Below are 21,595 nucleotides of genomic sequence, written 5' to 3'. Positions count from 1 at the left end.
TATTTAAGTTGTCTAAGCCTATGTATCATGTACCAATTATATAAACTAATGATGTAAAGACAGTTGACTCAGAGGTCTAGTTTATCTCGTCTCATGATGATTATTAACTCTGCTGAAATTAATATTTTGGAGAGTGCAGTCTACAAATTCAGTGAATGATGCTGTGTGGTTAGATGATGTGGTGACAGCTACGTTTTGTATTCTTTCACTTTACCCACCAGCATTTCCTCTGCCACCTGTTCAGGAATGTGAAATGAGTCATGTTAAATGACTAAAGCCTTGTCACTAAAAGGTTTAGGGGTCCTCTCCTTCTTTTTTGACATGTTATGAGCCTCTCGGGTGCTGATCGGCAAAGCGTTTCTAAAACATGACACTAAGGCTACCATGTGTTGCATGTTGCTCCAGATCCCAGTTTAAACATTGGATGAGGATGCATGTTTCCAGCCCCAGTCCAGCTCTATCAGTACGTAACAGCAATTAGTCCACAAATTTCCAATGTCCCTAACTTTGTCAAATTGAACATTGTAATTAGGTTTGACAGTCATAAAAAACAAAAACCTGTGCAAGCCTCCCCATTGTTTATGTGGTCTACCAGTTAATCCCCATAGCTTCTTAGACAATTTAAAGAACAACCAAACCCCAGTTTCCCCAAATCTGAAAATTCAAAAAATGCCTGTGTGCTTAAAACGCCTCTCTGGTGGTAAATGTCTTGCCATTGTTATATCTCCATGTAAGACCTGCTTGTTTACCAAGGTTTACAGGCATTTCTTAATGTTTTTAAAAATCGAGAAACATTTTACATGAACCTTTAGCGACTAGATGTGGTTGTTTGATCGCACCAGCACAAGTACAGTGTCTTTCTTTAAAACAAAAACCACTGAACCGACCACCCGAAAACTTCAGCCTTCAAGAAAGTAGCCGAGGCACACAGACGAGGAACAGATTTGAATCAGGCAAAACGGAAGTCTCCTGTTTCCTGCCTGTAGTTGGGTCCTGTACAGCAGCCCGTGCGAGGCCGTCCTGGAGACCCCGCGCTGCCTGCACCTCTATCGTCTCGGGTGAGTTTGTTACAATGTAGCAATTTCTCTATTAATCCGAATAACTGTAACAAAGCTGCAATATTCGCGTACTGCAGTGAACCCACAAACTGCACAGCTACCGCAATTGAAACGCCACACTGCTGCACGACCCGGCAAACATAGTCATTTTCCACCGAATTCCCAAGCATACCCCCCTCATCCAGGAGTATTCCAACATTAACTCATATTTTGCTTGCAAGGAGAGATAGATAGCTCGCTACGCAATCGCGTTTACACTTCTAAGCAAACACTACTACCTTGCCTTAGTTGAATCGAGATACCACTGTACAATATGAGTGTTAAAATTGTGTCACTCAGTGGTTTGTTTTGAATGTCAAAGGCTCAAGCTAGCTGTACGTCTTGTTGATAGCTGGTTAGCTAAGCAGACTAGCTAGCTAGGCTAAAGAAATTTAACCCAGATGCACCAAAATGCTGGAAGCAGGGGTGAAACGGCGTTTTGAAAAGATCCGTTTTAATAAATTTGAGTCTTAAGTAAGTCGCTTAGCTGCTAAATGCTGTGTATTGTAACGAATCGGCAAAATATGCACGCAAAGCTCTTTGAAAACACCAGCTAGCATGTAGCAAGCCGCTTGCAGTGTCTCCATTCATATCCTGCGCACTGGTACTGCTCTGACCGAGTAATGGCTACGATCCGCTGCCTTTTTAGAGCGGCAACTGGGGATATGCTTCCCCTCACAACCACGGTTAGATGTCTGCGTGAAAATTTTGGTGACATGATGTGTTTTTGTTGCTGGGAGTGCTGAGCACAGTTGTTGAGACTTGCGGTGAATTGAGCGAGAGCCCGCACGGGAAATCTTTCCAGGCTGCGTGAAAACCGCGCGTTTTCAGTTTGTTGTCTATTGCCATCCGCTGTTTCTCGGTGTGTAGAAAGCACAACTGCTGCTTGGTCTACTGACGGGTTTATAACAGGAAAAGGTTTTCTAGTTGCTGAGCGTATATATGAAGACACGGCGTGTTAAAACTCACGGTGACGATGGGTTTATACGTTAAAATGTAACCGTAATTTTCTTGACCTAAGGCACCTATATATCACTGTTAAAATTGTTATTGTAGTTGCTGCTTTGTTGTCACAAGTTTCCACAGCAAGTTCCGGACAACTCTGACAGCAATAAGTGGTTTAGTATTTTGAGTCACCATTCGTAATATGAGCGTGAAAACAAAACAAAAAAACAGGCATGTGAGACTTAAAAAAAACCCAAACTATTCCCTCTTTGCATTGATTTTTAACAAAAATAAACAAATAAATATGTGGACATGTAGACGAACCAATAAAACTAAGGGTTTATATATTTGGTGTGGGGTGGAGAATTGTTAAATAATTATTTTAGAACAATAACAAGGTTTAAGGATCCAGGTTGCTGTTAACCAGCCGATTACCCTTACTATCGCAGAGGTATTAAGAGCTTTCAGTTATTTTGAACCCAACTGCTGTGATATATTAAAAAGTCTAGAGTCACAATCTGACAGTAAGATGTTAGTGGTTGTGCGTTGTGTGTAGTACAGCATCAGCACAGCCATAGAGGTTTAAAGAGGTTTACTTCCTTTAAGGACCGTCCATGATAAATTGTGCTATAAATATCTTCACTGAAAATATCCAACAAATGTCATTTTAATTTTTTGACTATAAAAAGATTAATTATGTGTAATCAGATGATGCTGCTCCTTGTCTCGCTGAGGCAAAGAAGCATTTTAAAAGGGTCTTGCAGTTTTGTAGTTGTTTGTCATCATTAGTTGCTAACTCCTTTTAAAATATAACTACAAATCATCACTCAAATATCACTGTACCACTAAACATACATATTTTTATTGATTATTTGTGCATTATTAAGTCAGGACTGTGGTTACAATTATAACAGCAGTTATAACAGTGTAATAGTAACTGTACACATCATTAATATTAATTTGGGGCATGGATGAATTTTTTTAACTGTGTCATGTTTTATTTTTTAATAAAGTATTGATAATGAAACAGATCAGCAGTGGATTTTAAAACCTTTTTCACCTTTAACAGTTGTCATGGATGATGAAGACGGCAGGTGCCTTCTAGATGTAATTTGGTAAGTCATTGCTGACGCAGTGCAAGATCAATTTTATATTTAACAAACTGTTCAGTGTGCTGTCTCTGTTTGTCTTGTCTACCACTGTTGTGAATCACATTGTTTCACATTGTTTTTTTCCTTCAGTGACCCAGAAGCTCTCAATGACTTTCTTCATGGATCTGAGACCCATGTGAGTATAAAAGAGAGAGGGGGAAAAAGGTTGAACGAAAATGTATATGCTAGGCTCGTTATTTGTATTTCTAATAAAGTGGGTCTGTACTTGATGTGATGAGGAGTCTTAATTGTGCATGTTTTAGTTGGGGCTTAAGTTACTTTGAACTCCGAAACCCACGTCCTTCACTGCTTTCATTATTTTTATGTTTTATTTTACTGCTTCCTCTGCTTAATGGTCGTCTCTGCTTTTTGATTGCACTGTTTATGGTCTTAGCCTGCCTTCCCCTTTTATTAGGCTTATTCACAAAGTGTGAAACGCTAATACTAACTCTTCCCAACTCTGTTAATCCTATCATTTTGCCCCTCTGTCGCTTATTTTTTCACTGGTTCTTTACAATCTCGGTTCTCCGGACTGTGTTCTGTCCTTTCCTTGCCCCCCCTCCTCTGTTTGATGGTCTGTATGTTTCTCTGTCTTGGTGGCTTTTGCCTGCTGGTTTGGGTCCCTTTGGTTTCTGTCTGTCCTATCCTGGGTGGGTGTGTCTGTAGTTGGACACTGACGACCTTTTGGATGGTTCGAGTGACCCCACCAGCTCGTTCTTCTCTACCACTGGGGTGAGTAAAATCCCCCAATCCTCTTCCTTCTGTTTTCTCTCCATCTATGTAGCATGCTTCTCCAAATACCCCCTTTCCACTAACATATATACACTCTACAAGCTTTGATTTGCCGCAGTTTGACGAGGTTTTGTGGGGATTTTACATGTCCGCATTTCTGTGTTAGCTTAGTTACTCTCTTCGCCATCACATGTAGTCATTAAAATTCACCCATCTCCTGATTTCACTTCTTTCGTCTTTCCCTTTGTTCTTCCCTTTAAGGGCCATGTTCCAGAGGTCCAGCCTGCAGTCCAGCTGTCGGCCAATGAGCCAACAGGCCTGCCTAGGGTCAGTGTTGACTTGGACTTTCTGGAGGATGAAGACATCTTGGGAGGATCCCCAGGTGGTGAAGGTGGGAGCAATGGCATTGGGACAAATCACGAGCCCTGTGACATCCTGCAGCAGAGCTTGGCTGAAGCCAACATCACAGAGCAAAGCCTACAGGAGGCAGAGGCCGAGCTGGACCTGGGCTCCTTTGGAATCCCAGGCCTTACGCAGGTGGTTCAGACACTGCCTGATGCCAGCCTTTCTGGGGCTGGAGGCACTGCTGTTGGTGTAGGCATAGGCGTTGGCGTTGGGGGAGCAGCAGCAATTTTCCCAGGATCTGCCCCGAGCACCACTGCTACTCCTCCCAACGCCACAGCTGATATGCTCGGATCAGTGCTTGCTCAGCAGGGCCTTCAACTGCAACCCCAGGTCATGAACAAGGCCATTAGTGTTCAGCCATTTATGCAGCCTGTGGGCCTGGGAAATGTGACGCTTCAACCCATTTCAAGTCTCCAAGCTCTTCCTAATGGGAGTCAGTCTGGACATTTGGGGATCGGACAGATTCAGGTTGTGGGTCAGCCTACAGTCATGACTATCAATCAGTCTGGGCAGCCTATCCTGGCTAAAGCCATGGGTGGTTACCAGCTGCACCAGTCTGGGCCAGAGGTATCAGGTGCTGGTTCTCAGCCAGGGCTTGGTGGCTCAGGGGGTGGACTTCTGATCCAAGGTAACAAAGCCACTTTGGGATCTCCAGCTTTAAATGGACCAGCTGTGTGTGTCAGCAGCACAAACAGCAGCAGTGGTGGCACAATGACTGCTCCTACTGGGCTTGTGGGCTTTGGCAGTACCCCTCTGAGTTCAGGAATTGGACCCCAGACCCAACCTCAAGGTCAAATCATGCAGAACGTGATCATCCAGCGCACACCAACACCCATTCAGCCTAAACCCCCTCAGGGTGGATCCATTCAACCGAAACTCTTCAAACAGCAACAGCAACAGCAGCAGCAGCCACAGCCAGCACCCCAGCCCCTGCAAAACGATGCCCACAAGGCTCTAGGGCTGCAGCAACTTCCAGTTTCTACTGCTCAGAATGTAGCCTTCTTGACAGGAAAACCAGGCTCTAATGTTGTCCTGAGTACTCAAGCCACAACACAAGGCCCTCAGTTTCAACAAACTCTATTCAAACAGCAAGCAGCACAACCATCTGGAAAGCCCCTTAGTGTACACCTGTTGAACCAACCAGGCAGCATCGTTATTCCCTCTCAAACAGTTCTGCAAGGCCAGAACCACCAGTTCCTTCTGCCGCAGCTACAGGCAGGTGGGCAGATCCTGACCCAGCACCCGGGGGGCCACATCATAACTAGTCAGGGTCCTGGTGGACAGCTCATTGCAAACCAGATTTTAACTGCAAACCAGAACATCAACTTGGGTCAGGTGCTGACTTCACAGGGCCACCCTGGGGCTGCCCACATCCTGTCTGGACCCATTCAGCTCCAGCCTGGCCAGATGGGCACACCCACCCTCTTTCAGATGCCTGTCTCACTGGCTCAGAGTCAAAGCCAGACACAGACCCACACTGTCTCAGGTCATGCCCAGACAGTAATACAGGGCATGCCAATCCAGAACTCCCTGACCATGCTTAGTCAGGTGGAGGGGCTGAGCCCTGCAGTCAGTCTTCAGCCAGCCCTACAACCCCAGCCAGGCGGAGTCCCCAGCAGCAGCAGTGCAGGAGCAGCAACCATGGCACAAGGTCAGCCAGGAGAGTGTGTTACGGTGCTGGGTAGCTCCACAGACCAGGCTGCTCATCCCACTCAGCAGCATGTACCACAGCCCTCTATCCTCACCATGCACACAGCTTCCTCTGTGTCCACAGCCACCACAGTACCCTCGTCTTCTCCGTCCATGTCGGTGCCCACCTCTTGCTCCGTCACAGCAGTGGGGCTGGTCCCCCCTCAGGCTCAGCACAGTCCAGGGAGGTTACTCTTCACCAACCAGGGCTCCAGTATGATCCTGAGCCAGGAGTCTCTGCAGATGTTCCTGCAACAGGTCAGTGTTTCATGCTTTGCATGGTTGCTTTGGTTTTGTACAGTTAACAAAATAAAAATAAGTAACATGCATGGAGTGACATCGTGGTCTGACCTTTTTGGTTTATTATTTTACTCCCCCTTCCCTCCAATCCCCTTCCTCCTTCCCTTCCTCGTCCTGAAATTGTAAATATACTCCTATCAGGAGCAGCACCACCAAACAGAGAATGACTCAACCCCCTCTGTGGGCGTACCAGCGTCTGTAATCGTCAGCAGCAACAGCATCACTGCTCCGGCCCCTGCTGTCCATGACAGCCAATTAACTGACTCGTGGGTGGGTCAGAGCCACAGCCCTTCCCCTGGCCCCTCCCACATGACAGCAGTGGTAAAGCAGGTAGAAATGCCCCTTTATGTTGAGCCCCACCCACTTGTTGCTGCTGCTGCTGCCACAATGTTAGGGTATCTGACCTTTCCCCATCACTGCTCTGCACTTCTCTTCTGCATTAGTCATTGCTTCCATTCTTCTCACTGTGCGTTGCTGTGCATTTCCTAAGCTCAGAAATCACTAATTCGCTTGCATCGTCTGTGTGTTTCTTGCATCGCTTTATGTGTAAAGGCATGACCATTCCAGTTGTCGATATGTTTTGTGTGTCATCCAATGTGCCATTTCAGTATTTAGCTGTATGCACATCTGTAGAATGTGGGACTGGCAATTAAGTATTATTTTTTATTTACTTGTGCTAATAGTAAAACGGATTTGGCTTGTTTTTCATCCATTCTACTGTATGTATTTTGTAACAGAATACAAAAACCATGTTCATGCTAAACAGAGGTGCCAAGTGCAGCTGGTGCATCTCTTTACTAACACTCCGCTCAATCAAATTCAGTCAGCTCACTTTCATGTGCCGCATTACTGACCACTGACCGATCAGTCAAACCACAGCCCTCGACCCTCCACCTCTCTTTTAGACTCATGTGCTTGCAGTGCCACTGCCCCCTTGTAACCCCTAGTCTGCCCAGTGTAATGACCCCCCCAGATTATAATTACATGCTCCCCTGACCCCAGTCCCTGAAGCCTTCAGATCACCCCCTACTTCACCATCACAGGCCCGCAGTTCTTGACTTCTTGCTTTTGTGAACTGTTTTTCTTTTTGGCTCTCCAGATGATCATTGCTCCCTTTTAATGTCTAATCTTCTTCAAGCACTAGAAAAAAAATCAGTAGATTCTACCACTTTTTTTTCTACTAGATTTTAAAGTCTAATACTTTGCTTTTGTATTGTTTGGTGTTGTTTTACCCATGTTTGTGTAATTTTCTATAGGGGTTGGGCGATAATTCCATATTTTCGTGCTTGATTTTCAGTGGACTTTTGTTATCCTTTTACAGATTAAGAGCTTGTGTGATTAAATCCCAACAAGCATCATTGTATTGTATCCCAAAAGTAATCGTTTTAAACATTATTTTAAGCATTTTACATATATAATCATGCATACATTTGCCATATCATAATGCATATATTGACATCAAAAAGATTATAATCTGCCTTATCGCCCAGCCCTGTTTTGTATGTAGTGTCAAATCTTGAGCTTAGTGTGCTAGAATCATATTTACTACGTACTGTGTGTATGCAAAACTCTCAGTGTGTGTATGTGTGTGTTTTTGTGCTTGATTTCCTCTTATGTTGAAATTTTGTTTGCAGTCTTGAATCAGATAAGCATATCAGTATATTGTGATTCCACTTCTGTAGGTACCCTCCAGTGGACATAAACAGCCCCTGAAGATCCAGGGCATGTCCCCCTCACCGGCCTTGACTACTCACACCACAGCGCCCACAGTGGCAGACAGCCCGCAGCCTTCCCAGTCTCCTCTCACTCTGAGCCAGCAGATCCAGTCGCCACACCATCAACAGCAGTCGCATCCTCCCTCTCAGCCTCAGCCACAGCCACAGTCTCAAACCCCCTCCCGCTCATGCACACCCTCATCTCACCCTCCGCTTTTTATTGTCCATAACCAAATAGCGGAGTCCCCCCAACCAGCTCCACAAGGCCCGCCACAACAGACGCAGCCCCAGCAGGCACACATTCAAGTTCAGCTACAGCCGCAGCCACGGCCAGCTTCTCAGCCCGCCCCTTATCAACAAGATATTCCTCCTATGTCACAGTCACCGAAGCCTCCTGCTGCACCACCTGCACAGCACCAGTTTACTGCTCCTCCTGTGAGCACTTCCGCTACTGCTGTAGTGAAAGCCCATGTTCCCATTCAGGGCCTGACAGCAGAGCAGCAGCACCACCTGCAATTAGTAGGAGCGCAAATTCAGACCCTGTCAGGCATCACCCAGCCCTCTCCTCAGCAGAAACTGCTGCTGGATAAGCTGCACCAGGTAATTTTCACCAGTACACCACAACGTTCTCTAAATGAAAACCTCTTAAAGTTATTTTCTGTGCTGTTGGCTTAAATGCATCATATCCAGCCGGTGATTGGATTAGTAGGCTTTTAGGAAACCAAGTTTTGTTGTCTAGAATTTCTTGCATACAGAATGTATAAGTAAACTGTCCTAATGTGTTTTCAGGTTCAGCAGAACATCCTGCTGCAGACCAAGCAGCCTGCTCTGCCACAGACTCAACCACAGCCTCAACCACAGCCTCAAGCCACCAGTCAGTTCAGCTCCCAGCAAGATGTGCCTGTTGATAAAGTGGTGATTGCATCTGCAGCCAGCACTGGTGCGCCTGCTCAGCTTTCCTCGGTGCTGCAGCCGACGCCAGTGCTCGTCAAAACTCCTGTTACAGGTTAGGGCAGTTAACTTGTAATGATGCAAAAATGACCTTGAGCTGTTTTCCTTTGTAATGATTTGTTTCCTCCTGTTTCAGCATCAAGTGACTTACAGGTATTCTCAGGAGCCCAAGGACCAGCTGGAGCAATGGTGAATCAGACTGTCACTCCTGCAAGCCTTACCCAGCCTGCACAGGTGGGTAACATCACAGAGTCCTCCTAGGACAGGCATTGTGGTTTTAGACATTGTGTGCTTCTTTCTACCATTCAATGCTGAGTTTTAAGGTGATTTTAGTTTTTTTTTATTAATGTATTCCTTTCATGTTTGATGATTTTTTTTCCCCTCCAACAGGTTCAGCCAAAGCCAGGGGTGATCAGCTCAGTTGGAGGGATGACTTTGGGGAAAGGTGGCATGCAGATACAGGTGTTAGGAGCTAGTTTGACTCAGATGCCTGCTCCACAGCCGCCAGCTCCTGTACCCACTCAGGTAAAGGTGTTTGACTGCACATTAGTCAGGTCCTAACAACTTCTAATAAGATTAAGATTCATCCTGAAAGTCATGTGTTTGTTCACATTTCAGACAACAACAATAAAGATGCCTTTCAGTGCAGAGCCCAGCAAAGAAGCCAGGTATGCATTTTAATTGCTTATTGTAACCTCTAATAGTGTAATTTTTCAAATAAATAGTATTTCTTTATACACGTTCCACTGCAGGATGCTTGAACAGCTGAGGAAACAGCAGGGTTCAGTGCTTCACCCAAACTACAGTGCTCCTTTCCACTCCTTTGAGGACACATTACACAGACTGCTGCCTTATCATCTCTACCAGGGAACTGCCAACTCTTCTCAAGATTATCAAAGAGGTCCTAAACCTTTTGTACAGCCACAATATAGTTAATTATCTTAACATAATTTCATGATCTTTATATGAACATCTTGTTTCTCTTATGCACAGTGGATGATGAATTTGAGAGGGTCTCCTGCCAGCTGCTGAAGAGGACCCAGGCCATGTTGGATAAATATCGCTACCTGCTCTTTGCCGAGTCCAAAGTAAGTTTATAACTCAGCATTTCCAGTATACGCCTTCTTTGTGTCCTCTGTGTCTTGAATTGATCTTGAACTGATGGATTTTGGTGTTGTGAACCTGAGCAGAGACTGGGCCCCTCGGCAGAGATGGTGATGATTGACCGGATGTTCATACAGGAGGAGAAGATAGCATTGAATCAGGACAGGATTTTGGCCAGAGAGAGACCAGGTACCCTACCACTGTCTGTGGCCATATATGGTTTGGTTTGTGGCTGTCTTGAAATATATTAGGTGTGTGCTAGTGGTTAATAATTGTGCTTATGTCGTTGCAGAGGAGTTTGTGGCAAATGCACGCATGTTGGAGAGTGTAGTTTCATCGCATCAGAAATCATCTTCTGCAGAGCCCACCTCAGTGAGTGGAGGTGTAGCTACTGCTGTGCCCGCTCCAGCGCCTGCAGCTCCAACCTCAGCACCTCTTCTAAACATCGTCCCAAACCCTCCTCCAGGACCAGCTCCCGCTCCTGCTCTTGCTCCTGCTCCAGCTCCTGCTCCTGCTCCTGCTCCAGCTCCTGCTCCAGCTCCAGTTCCAGCCCCAGCTCCAGCTCCAGCCCAAGCTCCAGCCCCAGCCCCAGCTCTAGCCCCAGCCCCAGCTCCAGCCCCAGCTCCAGCACCTTCTGCCACTCCTTCCTCCACCCCTTTCCCCCCGACCAAACTAGTAATAAAGCAGGGTGGAGGAGGAGCGTCTGTGTCCTGGTCCAGCAGCTGCCCCGCACCTCCAGCTGCGACAAGCAGGCTGGTGTCTGAACCCACGAGCCAGAGCGCCTCCTTCAGTCGTGCTCCTGCAGCATCGTCATCTTTCAACTCTCAAGTGGCTGATGATGACGACGATGCTCTCCCGCAGAGAACCAGCAAACCGCCAATCAAGACCTACGAAGCTCGCAGGAGAATTGGCTTGAAGCTTAAGATCAAGCAGGATCAAACGGGGTTCAGCAAGGTAGTCCACAACACTGCCTTAGATCCAGTGCACACACCTCAGCCTCAGCAGAGCAGCCAGTCCACGTCGCAGCCTCAGACTCAGCCTCAGTTTGAAGCTGTTGTACCGCATTCAAAGTCCCACCCTTTATCAACTTCTTCTACCACAGTCATCAGAACGCAGCCCCCCGTATGTGCTGCTTCTTCAGCCTCATCAGTCACCATAGCAACCACTCAGTGTAATCCGACATTGAGAGGTAATGTTCCCACTAGTGCGGCACCATCTTCCTCTACCTCTTCCTCTCATAGTTGGTCTTTGTCCACCTCCTCCTCCACTCAGATGAACGGGACATTGGATCATCACGACGTGGGTGGGGTCAAACATAATTCTGCCTCCACTGCCACTCACTCACAGACAACTTGTCGTCTCCCACTTCGAAAAACCTACAGAGAAAACATTAGTCCCCGGGTCAGGCCTGGTGTCCCAGGGGGAGGAGACGAGAGTTTGTCCTACCCCAGACCCACGCCGTCACCCCCCAGGCACGAGGCCTCATCTCCTCCCTCAGAGCGGACAGTGATAGCCAGTGTGAAGGTGGAGAAAAGAGGCAGGGAGGCCTCGCACGCTCACACAGAGTCGAGCCATGAAACGGGCCGCTTAGGTAGTACAATGCAGGGGCTGGACGACATGGACGAGGTGTTTAACCGGGGTATCAAATCCACACAGCACCATCTGCCACAGCTGTTAGACAGGGAAGGGCCGAAGGACAGAGGGGAGGAGCACACAGACAAAGAAACAGATGTAAGTAAATACAAGCGGGCGAGTGGAAAAAATAGACATAGGGCAGGTGGGACATTCAGAATGGACCAGCATGCCCCCGGGCCCCCCTCTCCAGAGTCCTCCTTCACACGAGACTCTTTGCTTCCTGCCAAACGCTGCAAGTCAGACTCCCCTGACATGGATAATGCCAGCTTCTCCAGCGGCAGCCCTCCGGACGACTCTCTGAATGAGCACCTGCAGTGCGCCATCGACAGCATCCTAAACCTGCAGCAGGAGCCCTCTGCCCGCGGGCACCACATTAAAGGGGGCAACAGCAGGTCCCATCAACACCAAAGCCAGCGCCCAGGGGGCCCGGCAGCCTCATCCCACAGACCCTCAGTCCCACCCTCCTCCTCTGCTTCCTCGTCCTCCTTGGCCCAGCACCCTCAGGTTGGTGGCCGTGGCCACAATGGCAGCCTGGTGCCCCAGACTCAAAGTAGATAACAGCCCCTCAGCCCCATGCCAGACTGACGAAGGGGGGGGGGCTAAGAGACCGGTTTAGAGGCAGGTGAAGGGAGGGGCGCTGTGAGAACAGTATCACTGTACTACTCTGCCAAGCTGTGTTGGCTTTGTTTGTCCATTTGAATTGTCCAGACATTTCTTTGTCATTTACAGCATGAGGTCGACCCGTGGTGGTGAGATGATGGTTCAATTAAATTAAAATTTGAGAATTTCAGAGTTGAAGATGCCTGCAATTTTGTATGTGATCCAACATTGAGTGACAAGATAAAATTGTCAGAGGTCGTAGTTACCAATTTCTTTCTTCCCGTTTCACTTTTGATCTCTTCTTTTCCATGTTCATTATTCATACATGCCTTTCATGTGGCCTAAAGCACCATTCTTTATCTCTAACGGTTCATCTTCTGGTTTAAACGGTGTCCCGGCGTGCATCAGGCAACTCATCTAAGCTGTTCAGTTTTGTCAACAACCTTCTTTAACTCTGCGACCTGCAGAAGAGAACAACCAGGATCTTACTGTAAAGCGTCATAATCTTCCTTTACCAGCCAGAATTGATTCTCTATTGACCATAAAGCTGCCCTACAGACACAAACTGAAGGCGGATGTTTCATTAGAAGGTAAATAAAGCTGAAGGCTCAGTTACTGCTCACAAGACAACTGCTTTCTGTCTGTGATTGTCAAAATCAGTTGGTCTTGGCCTCCTTTTCATATCATGTATTTTAAAGTGAAACATGTTGAGAAAATCACTTTGAAAATGAAGTTGTTATCCTTTTGACAGCTCTTAGGTGCTGTCAAGATGTAAATGAAATGTATGGAAATTCATCTCTGTCCTGCTTCCAATGTCACATGATTTTACAGGTTCTTGTTTTTAGAGCAGACCCTCATGCACACCTGCCCCACTGTCACCCCTGTTGTCCTCCTCCTCCTTCTCCTCCTCCTCCTCCTGTTCCTCCTCCTCCTCCTCCTCCTGTTCCTCTCCTGTTGCTTTTGATGCCACGTTAGGTGGACCTTCTGCATTTCAGTCAGCAGGGGGCAGGCCAGTTTTAACCGTCGATTTCTGTGTTCTCAGTCTGTTTCCTCTTTCTGCCACTGTATCCCTGCCTCTCCTGTGTGTTTTTTCTTTGTCTTTTTTTTTTTTTTCTTTAAGCCTGGTGGACAATTCAAACACAAACACAGCACAAGCATTGAAATGGAAAAAGGAACAATAATAATGTACAAAAAGACCGTAAGAGAATTTGAAGTATAGTATTACAGATTAATTTTGTATTGTATTTATTGTGTATAATGACACTTTTTAAAAAGAAATGTACATTTAGTAAAACTGTAAATTAAACCTTGCTTCTTTTATGAAACATTGCATGTGCTCTAGCCATTTGTCCAGCATTGTCGATGGTTATTCCTGACCCGCACGGTACATTCTTGCGGATGACTAATGGTGATTGAGGAGAACCGTATGGTAGCGGGGAGGAGATCGTGGGGTGTGTTCTCCATCAGACAGCCAGCAGGTGGTGCTTGGAAGTGGAAAAGTCGAGCTGGTATGTGCGCTTTGTCGACCAAAGGGTTCACAGAGTTTGGGAGGAGCGAGAGAGTTTAGAGTGATGAGGGGAAACTGTCACATCTGTAAACCCTATGACATGTTACAGTAGGCTCAGTAGAAAGAAAAACATGGAGGAGTTAAGAGGCCACAGCTGGAAGGGTGCAGCATGAGGTTGTGTTTATCTAAAATATGCACAAGGATACAGTGAAGTTATGTCATGTGAGGATGAAAAAGAAAAAAATACGACTCCACCCAAATTATTTATTCACACCCCCCACCACCACCACCACCACGCCTCTCCTCCAGATCCACGCCTTCTGACCACAACGCAGACCATCCCTGCCCTGAGCAGAGTGTCATTGTTGCCCACAGCGTTGCCAGGCATCCCTGGAAGAGGAGGTGTGTTAAAACTAGGAGAAGCAAGCAACGGGTGAGAAAACTTATCCTCAGTGTGGTGTGTGTGTGTGTCTCAGTGTTTGCCTTACGCTCTTTCAGCAAGCAGAGTAAGGATCTTTGCCAGATCTGGAGCTCATCTGAAATGCATTAAACCCTGGAGAAGAACGATCCTCTGTAATCTCGCTGCGTTGGCGCTCCACTCAGGCTTCCTATTTGCTGTCAGAGGTACACCCATGCATGTAGCAGCAGCTCCTCCAAGAGACTGACTGTTTTTGTGTCCTCAAGTCAAAATATTTTCCAAGCGCTCCAGAGGGCAAGACTGGAGAGAAGGGCGAGCTCAAGGTGCTTGAAGAAGTCTCTGCTTTCTCCATAATAACGTGGTAAATACTGCTTTTTACCTTTAAATGGCTGTAATGATCAGCTTGTATTCAGATTTTTACTTAAATATGTGTGGCCAGACCGTGATACGGTAGAGGAAAATGACCCTTGATTGTTTATCATGATGCAAAGATCACAGCTCAGCTTCAGAATTCATGAAATCGCGAACTTTCCGTCTCTTCTCCGTCATTAAAGCAGGCTGTGACCTCTCTGATACTTGTTGCTCCTGCATGTTACATTTCTCGTTCTGAGTCCAAAACCGTGTTGCAACTGTGGTACATGAACCCACAAGGCATTTTTCACCATCCTTAAACTTTAGAAATTGATCCCAGCACCTTGGCCACACTTTTGATTTCACTCAAGAAGCCTGTAACTTTTGCTCGTACAGTTTGGCCGTCACAGTACTTCTTTATGTAATGGCAGTCAAATTATATTTAATGTCTCTTCTGTAGGTCTGCAGGGTTCGCCATTTTGACTAGAACTCCTTCCACACTGGTCTTATGACATGTCAGGACTGTGCTGCCTTTTCTCCCCCGGGCAAATTTTCTTTTTTTTTTTCATCCATGTTTAAATAGGATTTGCAATAAAGAAGCTCTCCACTGATGAGTTAACCTCTGCTGACATGCTTCTTGCCTTTGTGGCTGTCTGCTTCTAATAATGACTCACTTTCTAATCCACTGTTTCTGTAGACGACAGTTTAAAAAAAACAAAAAAAAAAGATTGTTACTCAAGGGTTAAATTTGTTTTTCCATGTGTAGTCTGCTGTCTACAAGGTCTTTCCCTTACATGAACAATTAAGTCATGTAATTCATGTTCCACTGAGACGAACTGCTGGGGATGAAAGGAATGTCTTGCTCCTTTGACTGTAAAGAAATGAGCTGTGCCTGTGCAAATCCTGACGCTGGGCTGGGTTTGCAAGTTTTCCATCGTGAACACTAACTTTTTCCAGGCAAGCACTGACAATGCTTGGCAGACTCCTGGTGGGCTGAAGCTTACTCCACAGTCCACATCTTTACTCGGGCATTGTGGCAGACTTTTATCACCAGATGCGAGAACATTGAGACGCTTTTTGGACCCATCGGGATTCATCTCTTTTTCTCCATTCGGATTAATCTCTGTTTTTCTCCGTTTCTGTCCGCATTTCAGGGGCTAAAAGTTATCAGTGTGGCAGCTGATTTCAAAGGGGAAGATCCAGACTTCAAACGAGACATCTGCCCTATCATCTGCCCTATCATTCCCCTCGGCGTGTGCAGAGGACGCTTCAAGGACAAGTGAACAGCGTTCACATAAATACAGGAAACACCTGAAGGCTTTCCAAGGTTTGGCCACAGGAAGCAAGGCTCCAAACAAACAGACACACTCTGACAGCATTTTTTTTTTCTGAGAGGCTCCCTATCATCTTATTAGTCAATCAACATGTCACGCTGGGGGCGAAAAAATGTGAAGAAGGCGCCTGAGGTGATCCGCACTGTGACAGAAGGGCTCAAGTCCTTGTATCGTAAGAAGCTCCTGCCTCTGGAGCAGTACTATGGTTTCCATGATTTCCACTCTGCCAGTCTAGAGGATGCAGACTTTGATAACAAGCCTATGGTGTTGGTGGTGGGACAATACTCCACCGGAAAGACAACATTTATCAAGTAAGAACATCTACAGCTCTGCATCAAACATTTGTTCACTGTTCAGTTTTGTATACTTGTTGAGTGAATACCAGACGATATGTGTGACTGACAGGTATCTACTGGAGCAGGATATTCCTGGAAGCAGGGTGGGACCTGAACCTACCACTGACTGTTTCACTGCCATCATGCACGGGGAGGTGGAAGGAGTCATCCCCGGGAACGCCCTTATTGTAGACCCCAACAAGCCTTTCCGTAAACTCAACCCTTTTGGAAACACCTTCCTTAACAGGTGAGAGCAGGGACTTTGTTCACAGCGTGTTGTGTAACGATTCCAGTGTGGGAGCCATACGATCAGTATGAAATGGAGAGACTGTGCAAGAGAGGGAAAATAGGGAAGGAGAGATAACAGAAAGTTTTTTAGCTCTTTGGAATTTCAAGTCTTCGTGCCAAATTTCAGAGCTGGGAGGCACTTGCCTTATTTGTGGAAAAACGGAGAAAGGAAGCGATATCACCCAAGAGGGTGATGAAAGCTAATGTACTCAGACAGGAACTGCGATGTACGCAAGTTCAAAGACGAGGTCAGAGGGCTTCACAGCCCTTCGGGGCAAAGATAAATAAATGAAGTCACAGACTTTGTGAGGCTTAGGGAACCTCTAAGAGAAACCTTGAGACACTGAAGTTCTTTCTTTTGCTCTGTTTACGGTTTGGGCTGCCAGATTTCTGTGCATGTTTTTCCACTGATGTAAACCCAGAAAGAAGTCGCATGTTTTTTAATAAAGTGCTGTTAGCTGCTTAGAAACATGGACATGCAGGCCACACGTGATGGGAACATTGAGTACAGTGCTGTCACTGGGCTTCTACTTTGAGATTTGTGATGCCAGTTTTCCAGCAGAGTCCCTCTCTCCCTCTGCAGGGTGTGTTTGCGAACGTATTTGCGTCTCTGCTTTTGCTTTGACTTCCTGTCCTGGGAGCCGGTGGGCTCGTTAAGCTCATAAGCCACAGGAAGTGGTGCTGTTGTTCTAAGCCACACATCGTTAGCAGGCCTTATTGTTTGATTCTGGCAGTAGTGGTCATTTTCCTTCAGGAAGCCCACAGCATTGAGAGGCCTCCTTGCACACAATGGTCTGCAGTGGGAGGGGTGGGGGTGTGTGGAGAGGGCAGGCTCCAATCTGCTCCCTAGATCACATTGGCTTCTTTGATAAGACTTCACCATTTTTCGCATGATTTAGAATCGAGTGTCAGTGTTTCAAACAAAAATCACCTCTCTGAACTCTTTGAACTCCCCGTCTGCTGATGAAAATAGGTTTCAGTGCGCCCAGATGCCCAACCAGGTCTTGGAGAGTATCAGCATTATTGACACGCCGGGGATCCTGTCCGGTGCTAAGCAGAGAGTGAGCCGAGGTGAGAGAGGCAGCAGCAAAGGTGAGGAGAGGGCATGGGGGGTCCTGCAGAGACACACATCCCTGAACGTCAGCTCACAAACTCATCTCCTTGGCACGCCTTGGCTAACCTCATGGGACCAGTTTGCTCTGCCACAGCACCATGTGACAGCTGGGCAAGAAAAAATATCACCAAGCAGCCACAAAATAACAACCAGGAAAAGAGAAAGTGCAGACAAAATCACCATCAGCGCATCTTGAGGAACGTGCTTTTGAGAAATAACTTTCATCATCATCATCATGTCACTGTAGTGTCTCTCACTTTCCTATTCATCCACGCATTAAGTAACTCATTATTGCTCAAGTCAATCTGCATGAGCAGCTAACAAGTTTAACGAGTCCAAATGATGAAACACATATGTACTCACTTAGCACTGCTGCTATCTCACAGATAGTTTTGGTTTTATCTGCTGAGGTTTCAAAAAACAGAAACAAAAAAAATAAATCCATCTGCGAGATTTATGCCTCCACCCCAATTAGGTGGAGGTGAATGGAATGTTGTTTGCGGTGCTCGCAGCCCTGACAAATGACATTAAAAAAAAACTCAACTTCAACATGTCACGGCTGAAAGAGGGCTTCGGTTTCTCTGGATATTCCAAACTCAGCTCACGGTGAAGTTTGTGGTAGATCCAGGGCAACTGGGACAAAGTTTTTAAAGGGACGATGCTGCTCATTTTCTTTCAGGTAGTTGTGTGAGCAGCACAGACAACATCCAGAGATGGATATCCAAAAAGCAATATGCCATGTCAGAAAACCTGGTTTTTGTAATTTGGGTGAAAATGACCATCATGCATAATTATGTTCGTACCGGTGAAGAAGTCACTCAAAAACATGATAACTTCTCATGTTAAACTTGTAGACTTGTGTTTACATATTAGAGCTCAAAGAATTGCTGTTTTATGTTGTATAAACTGAAGGCCTGGTGCCTGTGCAGCTGATAAGAGGCGTGAAGGGTTTGTGTCTGTGTCGACCTTCTCCCCTCTCCTGCCTCTCTTTTTGCTTAGTGCATACGGCACCTTTAGTTTTATGGACACCGATGTCTTCAACCCTTTTGCTGTTCAATCAGGCTATGACTTCCCAGCTGTGCTGCGCTGGTTTGCGGAGCGCGTGGACCGCATCATCCTGCTGTTCGATGCTCACAAACTGGAGATATCCGACGAGTTCTCGGAGGCCATCGGCGCCCTGAAAGGAAACGAAGACAAGCTCCGTGTGGTGCTCAACAAGGCAGACATGGTGGGCACCCAGCAGCTGATGCGAGTGTACGGCGCTCTCATGTGGTCCCTGGGGAAAGTGTTCGGCACCCCGGAGGTTCTGCGAGTCTACATCGGCTCTTTCTGGTCAGAGCCGCTGATGGTTACGGACAACCGTAAGCTGTTTGAGCTGGAGGAGGAGGATCTGTTTGCCGACATCCAAAACCTTCCTCGCAATGCGGCTTTACGCAAGCTCAACGACCTGGTCAAGAGGGCTCGCCTGGTTAGGGTGGGTTTTTTTTAGCATGTAAATGATTATTAACAGGTTGCAATTACCGCGCTCTGGTCATGTTAGTTGTGTGTTAAAAACCTTTAGTATGCTTTTCTGAATCCCAGGTCCACGCCCACATCATCAGCTATCTGAAGCAGGAGATGCCTTCCGTCTTCAGGAAGGACAACAAGAAGAAGAATCTGATCTACCAGCTGCCAGTTATTTTCTCTAAAATCCAGCTGCAGCACAACATTTCTGCTGGAGACTTCCCAGACTGTGCTAAGATGCAGGTTAGTCTGAGTCTGTGTCTGTTTCCACTACTGAGTTTACATTTCAACTTTACTGACTCACACAATGTTACCGTTCTCTTTTCTGAAGGAGCAACTGATGGTTCATGATTTCACCAAGTTCAAAACCTTGAAGCCTAATCTGATGGCGGCCTTGGATGAGCTGCTCGCCTCTGACATCGCCAAACTGATGCCCCTCCTGAGGCAGGAGGAGCTGGAAGCGGGCGAACAACCAGGTGTGCAGGGTGGAGCCTTCCTTGGGACCCGTGCCGGACCGTTCACCGAGGGTGACCCCTTTGCCGAGGAGAACGGAGAGGAATTTGAAGATGAGGAGGATTGGGTGGTGACCAAAGACAAGCCCAAATATGATGAAATCTTCTATAACCTCGCTCCCAATGAGGGGAAACTGAGCGGCCCCAAGGCTAAGGACTGGATGGTGAGCTCCCGCCTGCCCAACTCGGTGCTGGGTCGCATCTGGAAGCTGTCGGATCTGGACCACGATGGTATGCTGGATGACGAAGAGTTCGCCCTGGCCAGCCACCTGATCGAGGTCAAGCTGGAGGGCCACGGTCTACCCCCTGAGCTTCCTACACGTCTGATCCCGCCCTCCAAACGCAGGCAGAAGGGTTCTGATGCATAGACATGTCACAAAGTCGCTGGAGAGACTCTTCTCTTTTGGCTGTCGCGCCTATGCTACTGTTTTTATTTGCTCTTGTGTTTTCCCCCGCCCCAGACCCAAGTCAAAATGTCGTCTGTAGCCTAACGCGTTCAGCTTTTCCTCCGAGACTGATTTCGTCCGTGCACAATAGAACATACTGTATTAGAAATGTAAGTCAATCCTCTGAGACTAGAGAGCTTACTGCAAATGATTACGTATTAAGGAGTCACACGGGTCTGGTTGCTTCGCATCTTGGACTCTTCAAATTTAGCTTTTTTTATGACGAGCTTCAAAAATATATCTTCTTGTGTTTGCTGAGCAGAAGCAAACAGAGTCTGAACAGTATTCAGCATTTATTTGAGCGTCCCAGTATTACACAGGAGATCGTTTGTAGGGTTATGCTATTTGAGGTGTGGGCTTTCCAGTGAGTGTGTGGTCTACAGATTCTTATACAAAGATGTATATTGCTCAAATGAGTTTTTTAAAAACAACATTTTAAAATCAAACTGGCAGCGCAAATCTAATAACCTGAATGCATTTCACTCTGTTGCTTTACATGACAACTTTGTGCATACACTTTATATATTATTTTTGTAACTGTTGCTGTTGTTTTGTATGTGCAGGAGTTTTAAACAAGAACATGCTGAGGTGAACTTTTCAACTAGACTGAATGATGTATTACTGACTACTGTACACAGCTCCACCAACTGTTCTTATAACCAAATAAAATTCCCTGACTGTGTCTCATCTCTTTAGTGACCCGTTTGTAAGTTAAAAGTTCCTACAAAAGCTGGTAAACATGGAGTGACTTGAGCATAAGTGATTAAAGTGATTAAAGTGATTAAAGTGACATATTTTGTCATTGGAGGGAACTCACTCCAACGAAATTTGTTCTCTGCATTTAACCCACCCAAGTGACGTGCACACACACACAGCAAACCCGGGGCAGTGGGCGACCGCGTGCAGCGCCCGGGGAGCAGTGGGGGTTAGGTACCTTGCTCAAGGGTACCTCAGCCATGGACACCGGGACGGGGAATCGAACCAGCGATCCACCGGTTACGGGTCCGACACCCTAACCGCTGATCCACGACTGCCCCAAAAAAAAAAATAAAGCACAAGAAGTAATAGCTGAGTGGATTTGATTTGGCACTCTTATTTAACAAGATTTTCTTTTCTATCAAGCTCACTCGGTCTCTCGGTGACAGACCAGATAAACAGTGAGTCACACTCTCCCCTGCCAAGTCCCCATACCACCATTTTCCAAGGCTCTCTCCCCTCATTCCCACCATCTGAAGCCTTTCTCTCTCTCTCTCTCTCTCACACACACACACAGTTAAATACAGCCCACCCCCCTCATCCCTATCAACTTCCACATTCACTCCTTCACTAAACATGTCTGTAAGTACTTTTGCTGTGTGTAAACCATGCAGTGTGAGCACAAAAATGTGTCCCGTGTAGCGCACATAAGGCTTTCATGGTTCGCAGAAGAAGGGGTGGCCTTCCAGCCTCCCTCTTCTGTTCCA

At 46.6% G+C, this 21,595-nt stretch overlaps 2 protein-coding genes across 8 annotated transcripts; both read left to right on the top strand.

Annotated features, from left to right (window-relative positions):
- Window positions 1–926: 926 nt before the first annotated feature.
- bicra (BRD4 interacting chromatin remodeling complex associated protein) lies at window positions 927–13,649 on the top strand. 5 transcript variants are annotated; one of them, XM_046389807.1, is made up of 16 exons: window positions 927–1,058; window positions 3,112–3,157; window positions 3,284–3,329; window positions 3,860–3,925; window positions 4,187–5,981; window positions 6,105–6,277; window positions 6,461–6,649; window positions 8,002–8,634; window positions 8,824–9,040; window positions 9,122–9,219; window positions 9,376–9,510; window positions 9,604–9,653; window positions 9,738–9,886; window positions 9,979–10,073; window positions 10,173–10,278; window positions 10,382–13,649. In XM_046389807.1, the coding sequence occupies exons 2-16, from the start codon at window positions 3,117–3,119 to the stop codon at window positions 12,280–12,282; spliced, it is 5,694 nt and encodes a 1,897-aa protein (XP_046245763.1). In that variant the 5' UTR covers window positions 927–1,058; window positions 3,112–3,116; the 3' UTR covers window positions 12,283–13,649. The 5 variants fall into 5 exon arrangements, with proteins under 5 accessions (XP_046245763.1, XP_046245761.1, XP_046245760.1 ...); XM_046389805.1 differs by having other exon boundaries at window positions 4,187–6,277; window positions 10,176–10,278; XM_046389804.1 differs by having other exon boundaries at window positions 4,187–6,277.
- A 495-nt stretch (window positions 13,650–14,144) lies between these two features.
- On the top strand, window positions 14,145–20,814 carry ehd2b (EH-domain containing 2b). 3 transcript variants are annotated; one of them, XM_046389815.1, is made up of 7 exons: window positions 14,145–14,610; window positions 15,755–16,245; window positions 16,340–16,516; window positions 17,531–17,649; window positions 18,733–19,145; window positions 19,253–19,417; window positions 19,506–20,814. In XM_046389815.1, exons 2-7 carry the CDS (start codon window positions 16,025–16,027, stop codon window positions 20,052–20,054), a joined length of 1,644 nt encoding a protein of 547 aa, XP_046245771.1. In that variant the 5' UTR covers window positions 14,145–14,610; window positions 15,755–16,024; the 3' UTR covers window positions 20,055–20,814. The 3 variants fall into 3 exon arrangements, with proteins under 3 accessions (XP_046245771.1, XP_046245773.1, XP_046245772.1); XM_046389817.1 differs by having other exon boundaries at window positions 14,149–14,610; window positions 17,531–17,628; XM_046389816.1 differs by lacking the exon at window positions 14,145–14,610 and having other exon boundaries at window positions 14,641–16,245.
- The last annotated feature ends 781 nt before the right edge of the window (window positions 20,815–21,595 follow it).

This window comes from Scatophagus argus, chromosome 5 (genome assembly GCF_020382885.2).
Source record: "Scatophagus argus isolate fScaArg1 chromosome 5, fScaArg1.pri, whole genome shotgun sequence".
NCBI lineage: Eukaryota > Metazoa > Chordata > Actinopteri > Scatophagidae > Scatophagus > Scatophagus argus.
Note: the sequence above shows the minus strand (reverse complement) of the source record. Positions and strands in the feature narration are given on the sequence as shown.